The 10744-nt window shown below is 38.5% G+C and overlaps 1 protein-coding gene across 4 annotated transcripts in view; it reads right to left on the reverse strand.

Annotated features, from left to right (window-relative positions):
- LOC107560393 (alpha-ketoglutarate-dependent dioxygenase FTO-like) overlaps nucleotides 1-10744 on the reverse strand; it is a 126165-nt gene that overhangs the window by 69047 nt on the left and 46374 nt on the right. For all 4 annotated transcript variants that reach the window (XM_016244556.1, XM_016244558.1, XM_016244557.1 and 1 more), the window contains exons 5-7: nucleotides 10523-10602; nucleotides 10246-10389; nucleotides 1967-2086 (exon numbers count right to left, since the gene is read on the reverse strand). In XM_016244556.1, the coding sequence (XP_016100042.1) occupies nucleotides 1967-2086; nucleotides 10246-10389; nucleotides 10523-10602 (344 nt within the window). The remainder of the gene's footprint in view (nucleotides 1-1966; nucleotides 2087-10245; nucleotides 10390-10522; nucleotides 10603-10744) is intronic.

A 10744-nucleotide genomic window follows, 5' to 3' on the forward strand; every position in this document is an offset into this window, starting at 1 on the left:
GACAGCCACAGAAAGAGCGAGAGAGAGAGAGAGTTGTTTTATCAGGATGTCATTCAAATGGAGGGGTGAAAATTTGCATCACAACAGCCTGAAGAGCAAGAGAGGGAGACACAAGAAAAGAGAAAGAAGGAAAACGAAAGAGAGAAACCCCCATGGGAGAGGAGCGGTTTTAATAAACAGCAGGAAGAGGGTGAACACACGGAGAAACACACGGACCAGCCAACCCCGGACCTGCTTGGACTGCGGAAAAATCAAGAAGAGTGCAGGAAGGCCAACGAGACAATTCCCAAGAATCTAGATGAACACATGTCTCTGGTAAATGCCATGACTGTCTGTTGAAATCATATTTAAATGAATTTAAATCAGCCATGGAAATATCAGATATTAGGAATTCAAATGAATATTTATTTTCTAAGTGCTTTCACATTCATGAGCTATTTATTCAAGCTCTAACAATCCTACAAATTTAATATTTGTTTAACTAATAAAATGCAGAAATTTGATGAATTTTCAAAAAGAAAAATAGTCAAAAATGGCTAGATGAATGGATGCAGCAAAATATATATATTTTTTTCTCCTTGACCTTTGTATTTATCCTTTTTAAAATGATTTATATGGTCAAAACAATACATCATATAATTTCATAAATGAAAGATTCTCTTTTTATCTTACTGTATTATTTACATATACGCACAATACTAATATAAAGAAAATAATTATTTAACATTGACACAAAAAACTACGGCACTTACATAATATTAACTAAAACAAAATGCTAAGTGTGTTTACAATTTAACCCATTATGCATATCTAAAATGTTTTAATATACGGGTGGATATCAGCACTTCTAAATTGTGTTTCTTGACAGAGGGAGACTAGTGTCTCACAGTGAGACTGTCTGACCCCTTCATACACACACACACACACACACAGAGCGGCTAGCACAAGAGCGGTCCTTAGCCCCAGAAGCACATTAGATGTGATTACTGCTCAAAGAGCAAGAGGCAGTGAGAGGAAATCAGAATATAATGATACAACAGTGCCCCCTACTGAAAGTGACTACAGCTCTGAAAGCAGAGCTGTGAGCTGTGTGCTGAACACATCTACACACACATATGGATCAAACATGTGTCCAACAGACAATACTGATCAGCTGTGATCGTCAAGATTTATAAAACCTCTGCATCCTGCAGTACAGAGAGCCCGGATGCCGCTCTGCATACTGGGGTCATCTGTGGGCAGAAGGGTTACTATTGGGACAGGCAGTGTTGCAGCATTAGGCCTATGTGGTTTAAATCAAATCTAATTTTCTGAACTGCACTGATGTGACGTGAGCAATTCAGCCATCTAGAAATACAAACTACTACAGAAAACAAACAAGCTGCATGCCTCAGTGGAAAATGCAACCTCATAGGTTTATCTAGGATACCTAAAGATTATTTTTTACTCAGAGCACCACATAGACAATACCTATGTGGAATATACCTCGTATTAAGCCACCACAACTAAAATATAAAGGACAAAACTACAATGCGTCTTCATGTTCTTCAAAGATTGCAACAGAGAGCCAAATAATTACACTGCTAGAAAACAAATATTAATTATATATACACAATAAAAAAAATTTAAACTTTTTTTTTTCATGACAGGTAAGCAGGTAAAAAATAGGACTAGGTCTTATGATTGTGTTAAAACAGATTTTCAAAATCTATTCCTATTCTCTTACTCCATCTGCACACTTGTTTCACATTTACCACATGTTTTGTTTGGTTTAAATTGTGTAAAATGTGTTAAGCAGTGCTGTGATTACAACACTGTACTGGTAGCTGAAAGCATAATCAAATCAGCCAAAATATTTTGTAAACAAACACGCACATGTAGAGCTAAATGTCAGACGCTGAATTCAGCTGCAATCTGGGCGCAGATTCTGTGCAGGCCTGCTTACAGTTCACTCCATCACTCTTACCATTTGCTCCATTTCCTTCCAGTCTTTCTCCATCTGTTCCATGGGTTTAGTCCACCAGCTGCAGAATCGAGCAAATCGCCGGCCCTGGAACCAGTATTGCCTCAGCCATTCAAACTCCACCTGAAAGGAGCAACACAAAGGGTCATGTTAAAGCTGCACGATGTCCTTTCTACACTAGAGACAATAAAAGAACTGCCAAATTAATCCATGTTTTTTTTGTAAAACAAATTTCACTAATGGCTATCTTTGTCTGGCATTAGTTGGACAAACAGGTAGTCCTGCCCTAAACTTACACAAACTGTTGATCAAATGTTATACATAAAGTCATCCATGCACATTAAAATGTTTTTTAATAACAAATTGTAATTAAAATTGAATGTAATACAATTTTATTTCTTACTTCTTATTGATATTTAATTTCTTATGCATCTATTATGATTTTTTTTTTATTCCTTTTTATGTAAAACACTTTGAACTACCATTGTTTACTGTACAATGCTTTACTCTATATAAATAAACTGGCCTTACCTAAAGAAAATGAAGGATACGTTGATATTAAAATTCTGGCTAATATGATCAGTTGAAAATTATTATCATAATTATTGCCATGTCATTGCTGATAAATTATATCTGGTCTATTTTAATAAATATTAAATAGTCTATATCTGTCTTTCAATAAAAAAAATTATTTCCATAGAACATATTTTTATGCCATTTTCTGTAAATAAAAAAAACCACTAAAAACTCATTTGTTTTAAATGCTATAAGTGAATTTAGACATCACAATAATATAATTATAAGGATAATATTCACTCATTGAAATCACTCAAAAGTAACAATAATAAAAATTTAAAAAACATTTGCATTGTCACATGTCTGGAACCACCATTCCATATACGCTTCAGGCAGTTAAAGAGATCACCCCAAAATGAAAATGTTCTCATCATTTACTCACCCGAGCTCATGTCGTTCCAAACCTGTATGAGTTTCTTTCTTGTTTTGAACATAAAAAAAGATATTTTGAAGAATTCTGGTAATCAAACTATTGATGGTCCCCCATTGACTTCCATAGTATTTCTTTCCCTGCTATGGAAGTCAATGGGGACCAACAACTGTTTGGTTCTTCAAAATTCTTCAAAATATCTTCTTTTGTGTTCAACATAAGAAAGAAACTTACACAGGTTTGGAATGACATGAGGGTGAGTAAATGATGACAAAATTCATTTCTGGGTGAGCTGTTCCTTTAATACTATTGGTTTCTGAATGTAAGAACAATTTAAAAAGCTAGCGAAAACAAACTAGTGAAAACATTTTGCCTTCCTGTACAAGAGAGGCTTTTGAAAACTAGGCCAATGAAGTCCAGTCCTTGAACAAGAGGTCAAACCATTGCTAGCAGTTGACATCTACTTCACAACGACTAAAAAAAACAGCGGTCAAGTGTGTTTGATAGTCTGTAAAATGTGGTTGTTGGACAAAAATGTTGTGTGCTCCAGTCATTCTTCACTATCCCTCACTCTGGCCTATGTGTAGTATATTATATCAGCACGGTCTGAAACAACAGCAATCCAGACGTCCATCCATTTATCAAACTCTATCCATCCATCAGTGGGCAATTTAGCAGCAGAACAGAGCAGCGGTGGGAACTGTGTGCTAGTCACCTGAGTCAGTGAGGTGGGGAGACGGGGGAAGGGCATTTATACGCGGCGGTGGGAGTGATTTTCAAAAGTAAACACCCCCGTTAAGGTCACGCTAACAAGGAAACGCAGGTAGCCGCACACACTCCTAGAGGACAATGGATGCAGAACAAATCACACACACACACCCCTCTGTAACCACACACATTAACAAACTGCTTGCTTTGTACTCGACATCTTTGCATTTTTGTGTGCCGCTGATCAAAACTGTGTCATCACAATAGGAAGGGGGATGATGACATCTGCATTTCCTGTTTTCCTGTTTGTTGTTTCCTTTCCTTTGTTTATGTCTGCTGCTACGTAACACCCAGGAGAGGCGTGAAGATTTATCACACACGCCGAAAACATCTCACCTACACACACTACGCTTTCCTTTTCTCCTCAGTCGGCTTCTTTTCGTTCTTTACTTCGTTGCTTTCATTATTCATCCCATCAATCTCTCACTTACTCTCTCTACTGGGAGCAACAGAATCCACCACAGGCTCTCAGTCTTTCTCCTCTGGGAATCTCCCCATCTTTGACTCTTTTGAAGTGATGAGTTAACCCTCCTAAGGATGCTTAATGTAGCCACGTGCACGTGTGTATCTGTGTCTGCCCCACATGTAAATGTAAGCACCTCACATTTGCCCTCCCACAACGGTTGAACAAAGCACTGCTCCAAAATTCATTCTCCAAACAACAGGCCCCTCTGCGCCTTAGCTAAGAGTTACAACTGAACAACACGCCGAAAACACAACAATAGAACAGCAACCCGAACATCCACGGTCTCTCTTTACTGGATTTCACTGTACAGTTGCCTGGTTTGGTCTGGAGCAACTGAATGACATTAAAGTACACAAATTGTGATTATTTTTCTTTTTGAGATTGCGGTTTATAATATCAGCATGGTTGTGATTGTTTTTGTACAACTGTTCAACAAACAAGAAATTAATATGGAGTAACATATTTTAGACACAATATTGCCAGATACTGTGTTTATGAAAATGTGTGCTTTTGAATTTCCGAAGTTACGTTATAGCTAAAAATATATTTAAACAATATCATTTAAAAGTTTGGGGTAAAAAATATAGGAAAAAGGGATTTTGTGATTTATAATAATTCTAAAATTATAAAAATTATAAACATATATATATATATATACATGCATAGATCGATAGATAGATCGATAGATAGATAGATAGATAGATAGATAGATAGATAGATAGATAGATAGATAGATAGATAGATATAGACAGACCGATATATAGATAGACATTATTATTATTACTACATGTACATATAATACATTATACAAATGCAGAATTTTCAACACTTTTGCGATTTTCAAAATCTTTATAATATGCTGATCCAGTGCGCACGAAAGATTAATTATTACTATTAATGTTTAAAATAGTTGTGCTTCACTTTTTTCTTCTAAACACCGTGATACATTTTTAAGGACTGTTTAATGCATAGAAAATTCAAAAGAATAGCATTTATTTGAAATAGTAAAGACGTAGAATGTTACAAAAAACTGAAACTTTTGATCAATTTGAAGCATTCTTGCTAAACAAAAGCATACATTTATTTTAAAAAGATATAAGTCTAATATATAGTATATAGCTAGTTTCATTTCTTACATGATAGATGAAAAAAAAGGTAAGATCAAATTTACAATTGTAAAAAGTAAAAAGTAGTAGCAAATAGTAGGAGCCTAACTGGATAGCAGAACAAATTCTTACTGCTTATTTTGAGACCTCAGTAGTATGTTTAGTATGAAGAGTAGAATGTAATATGTGTATGTATTTTGTTTTTAAATCATGTTGCACTGAAAAACTGGTGTGGACAGGTCATTCATCTGATGGACCATAAAACCGCACACCTGACTCTCTTATTCTGCTTCATAAATACCTGTGTTGGCTATCAGTTTATAAGCATTCAAACTGGCTTGAACAGGATCATCTTTAGTTGGACTGAGATCAGACACCCAGGGTTCACTTTCACATATGGCCGTCTTCAAAGAAATGCTACACTTTGTGTTGGTTCAAACCTACAATCGCTTCAGACCAATGCCGACCGCTGACAGCCTCTCTACGGACGCCGGAGGCTACAAATGCTAGCAGCCGCTTTTGTGTCTGTCGTTCCCCCCCGTGCTGATTGTCTGTCTGTCCTTCTGCGTTGAAAGCCCATACAGCGCCGAGAGCTTTGAGCCAACATGGAGGCCAGTTTCCCGCAGAGTAGGCCTGCAACAGGCACAGAGCTGGAAACTATGCGACTGGCATTTAGAGCCAAGCCGTCTGCTGCTGTGAGGTACTGAGACTAAATGCCACCTGCATATGCTGGAGGGAGAAAGAGAGAGAGAGGAAACAGACAGAATCAAAAGGCTTTCAGTGACAGGTGGAGAGTCTTTCTGCCTATATTTCCAGCTGAACGTGGCGGTAACTACTAGTTAGCTACGCTACTGGTCAGGTGCTCATCACAGTGACCTGCGGATATACAGTAGCACTGTGCCATTTTATAGATCAAGTGGGTTAAGATTTCTAGATATCTTTCACACAAGGCTCACTGTTAGGACTACCAATCAATTTCACCAGATCCCCCTCGAGTCCAGCACTGCTGGGACTCAATCAATAGAGGCCAGTCTGTGCTGTTTGCTCGGTCAACCCACATATGCACACATATAAATAAAGAGCCATATATGTGTGTGCACATCAGCTCAGACAATGAGAATTGCAGGGATGCAAAATGTAAGAACATATAACTAAAGTATTCAGTCACATAACTTCTTAAAGGAAAGCGCTTTTTGATGCACATCTAGTTAACATCTGTTAAAGTGTAAACATTTTTGTTTTTGGCCGATTTTATTTGCATCTTGGAGTTTCTGTTTCACATTTTTTATTCAATTTCACAAAGTTTTGCATAAAAAAAATTACATGGCTGGAAACCCACCTACTATATAAAAGAATACAAACATTTCTAGTGCCTATGCAAAACTGGTGCGTTTGAAAAGATTTGCATAAAAATACATTGATGGAAATCTGATTACTGATGTTAAACTTGAACATGTATAAGCAAATTAGATTTGAAAGCAATGGTGGACAGGATTTTCAGCAAATAACGACACAATCCTCACACAAATCATTATTTTACATCATGCCAATAATGCACAAATACGCAAATAATCAAGTGTCAGCAAATGGTTTACATTCCAACATAGTAGGTTGCAAGACTGCACCAAGACAGTACTGACTGCCACCTGCCATAAAATGGAAAAAGACGACGAAGACAAGGATGAACAAGATGAACTACTGTCACATAAAATCATGCCGGAGGAGAAGACAATCAAAAAGTAACACTCTACCCTCAGCTAAAAATCTGAGCCTGCCAGTTTTTTGGATTCATTTTTTGGAATCAACAGTAAGTTTTTTTTTAACAGTTGGTTACTGAGTATCTCAATGGCTCTGGTTACAACCAAAGACTATAGAATACCCAAGACGTGTCACTCGTATAGTTTTTTAATGGGTAAAAATGCAACGCTCAATATGTCCGCTCTATTGAAGGGAGCCCCGCCTTCTGAGTAAAAGAGCCAATGACTAATTGGTAAAGTCAGCGTGTCACTGCAGCTGCCGTTAGAACTCCTGGCTGCTATAGAAACAGTCAGCGTTCTGAGATATGCGCACTGGCTGGTCTAGCCTGAAAAATACGCTTATTTTAACACTATTTGAGAAAAAGAAACAACATTTATGAGACCAATTTCATTGGTGATTTCAAATATGAAATTTAATTTTAAGCTTTGCGAACAGTTTTGGAGAATTTGATGTTTCCCTATTTAAAGAGATATGAGCTACACTTGCATGCACGAGAAGCGTTTCAAAGATGGCCGCCGAGTGACATGACTTGCCTTAATAAAGGGACTTTGTTACAATGTATGGTTTATCAATGGTTACAAACGCTCTCTTCTTCTTCCTTACACTTGTATTTTGTGTATGATCCATTAGTCAAAAGTTCAAGATAGATTTGACTTTTTTTTTCATTTCTATAGATATCTGGATAATATTGTTTTTGTTAAAGGGGTCATATGATGTTGCTAAAAAGAACATTATTTGGTGTATTTGGTGTAATGAAATGTGTTAATGCGGTTGAAGGTTCAAAAACACATTATTTTCCACATACTGTAAACTATTGTTTCTCCTCTGTGCACCGCCTTTCTGAAACGCGTAGATTTTTACAAAGCTCATCGGTCTGAAAAGTGAGGTGTGCTCTGATTGGCCAGCAATCCAGTGTGTGATGGAAATGTTACGCCCCTTACCATACTGTGATGCCTTGTCCCCGCCGGAGCGACGAGACAAAAACATTAAAACCCATTATAAACAAGGCATTTGTTGCATCCAGTGGGGACATAATTACGGATTATAATGACTTATACTGTCTTTTTATGCGCTGCGTTGCATCGCGCCGCGTAAACATAAAAACATGTCTGCATTTGTGATCGGAGAAATGACAAACAACAAGTGCTACTCTACACTGCCCAAAACTCGAGTTTGAATCATCAGTGGCAAATTCTTTAAATTTTAAAAATGTACTTACAGTCTGTGAGTCAGAATAGCCAGTATTGTAGTCTACTCTTCCAGGATCAGGAAACAGTCCTCCATAAAATGTGCTGCACACATCTGGATATGAGCGGAGGCCGGAGGCCTAGAGTGAGCAGAGGCCGGCGGCTAGAGTGAGCGGAGGCCGGCTTGAGTGAGCGGCGGCCGGCGAGCTTGCGGCACCCACATGTGACGACCCAGGCTGGCTGTGATGCCGTGTCCCGCCGGAGCGACGAGACAAAAACATTAAAACCCATTATAAACAAGGCATTTGTTGCATCCAGTGGGGACATAATTACGGATTATAATGACTTATACTGTCTTTTTATGCGCTGCATTGCATCGCGCCGCGTAAACATAAAAACATGTCTGCATTTGTGATCGGAGAAATGACAAACAACAAGTGCTACTCTACACTGCCCAAAACTCGAGTTTGAATCATCAGTGGCAAATTCTTTAAATTTTAAAAATGTACTTACAGTCTGTGAGTCAGAATAGCCAGTATTGTAGTCTACTCTTCCAGGATCAGGAAATAGTCCTCCATAAAAGACAAAGTAGTTTCGCTTTCACAATGAAACAGCGTCTCCACGCAATGGCGGCAACAATGAGAATAAAAGTTACGCCTTCTTTCTTTGCGTGAACATTTGGGCGGCGTTATGCAAATCTTCCCACATCGCCACATCGAAGCGGATATCGTCCTCTTTTGGAAGGTCAGACAAAGTAGTTTCGCTTTCACAACGAAACAGCGTCTCCACGGCATGGCGGCAACAATGAGAATAAAAGTTACACCTTCTTTCTTTGCGTGAACATTTGGGCGGCGTTATGCAAATCTTCCCACATCGTGACGTAGACATGTGGGAACGTGTTAGAACGAGCCGTTTTAGGTAGGCGTGGTTGACTCTTAACTTTTATAAAGAATATCTCTTTGGATTTGAGACTCTAGTCTTTGCAATTTTACAGATCTTCCTTATGCACCAAGAACTTGTAACACTCCAAAGAGAAAGGAAAAATTTAAATCGCATCATATGACCCCTTTAATCATTTTGGCTATGATAATCATGTAGTGAAAATGTGATTTTGTGAAAGCCCTACACGAGTCATATGGACCACTTTTTGTGTCCATTTTAAAGTTCACAGCCCCTAGCACTTTCTACTTTCATTGTATAGAAAGAGTTGCTTGGACATTTTCTTGCTTTCCACAAAATAAAGCATGTCATACAGGTTTGGAACAACATGAGGGTAAACAAATGTTGACAGAATTTTCTTTGTTAGGTGAAACAGCCCTCAATTCAACACCTTTTCAGAAGACCACGCAGACCCCAAACCTTAGAAGCGAGAGATACAGAGAGCAGAAAAGCTCTCTTTCCCAACAACCTCTCCTGAACCTCCATATACCAGCACCGACCCTAAACACACAGGTAAACTTTCACCTTTATCAACATCAATGGACTAACACACTCCATTAATCCTACACAGTGCAGATCCTTTACAGATCCCCCATTAGGGGCTGCTTACCGCAATCTCCATGCAGTCCACCTCACTTAACAAGAGCTAGACACTGAGCTCTGCTAGAACAGCATGCTGGGATAAAAACGAGTTTCAATAATAAATAATACATCATTTAAGAACACACACAGGCCTTCGTGGGCAGTTTCAACAAAATAGCCTCAATCAGGTCAGAGTGTTGAGGTTAGTAACCTCCGGGGAAGCTGCTGCCCCCTGGCAGGGGTGTATATATAAATATAGCAGTTTATATTTTGATGGGGGTTTTAAGGTGCCGAGTTGTAATCCAGGTGAGTTGGGGTTCAACAGAGACTTACACAAGGCCGCACTGATAGTTAGGCCCTCTGAAAGAGCTATTGTTTGGGGTTTGAAAAATTAATGCCAAGTACAACCTTTAAAAAACCTCCAAGCAACCTCATTTGTTATGGCCTGAGACGCGCGTTTGGGATTTGATGTTATGAGTACACATTTTACATTGCTTCAAACACACTCACAATCTTGTTCAAATACACACCTCGTTGTGGATATCCTCAATGTGCTGGAGGGTGGAGGGGAGGAGGGACTTCAGGCTCTTGGTGTTCTTCTCAGGGTCGGTGTGTAAATTCTCCAAGGCCTCTGAGCTGCGTTTCTGTATGTAGTCCAGAGTTCCTGTACAACACTAAAGGAACATGACAGATAATAGTGTGATTTTTACTTATGAGCCATTGATACAGAGATACTGTTTGAGGATTTAACATGAATGGTGATGAAGGTTCTGGTCTGATCAGGACAACTGGAGAGGCGACGCTCACCTGTACGACTCTGTGAGTTGAGCTGAATCTAGCCGTGTCACCAGCCAGTACACAGTGCTGATGTGTCCGATTCAGATCATCTATAGATACAATCACATACAGCCACACACAGACAGCAGAAGAAACATACTTCAATATTATTATGAACCTAGGAAGAGAGCATTTGTCTTGGTTATTCAGAGTTTATATATATATATATATATATATATATATATATATATA

This window comes from Sinocyclocheilus grahami, unplaced genomic scaffold (assembly GCF_001515645.1).
Source record: "Sinocyclocheilus grahami isolate Dianchi unplaced genomic scaffold, SAMN03320097.WGS_v1.1 scaffold723.1, whole genome shotgun sequence".
Classification (NCBI taxonomy): Eukaryota; Metazoa; Chordata; class Actinopteri; order Cypriniformes; family Cyprinidae; genus Sinocyclocheilus; species Sinocyclocheilus grahami.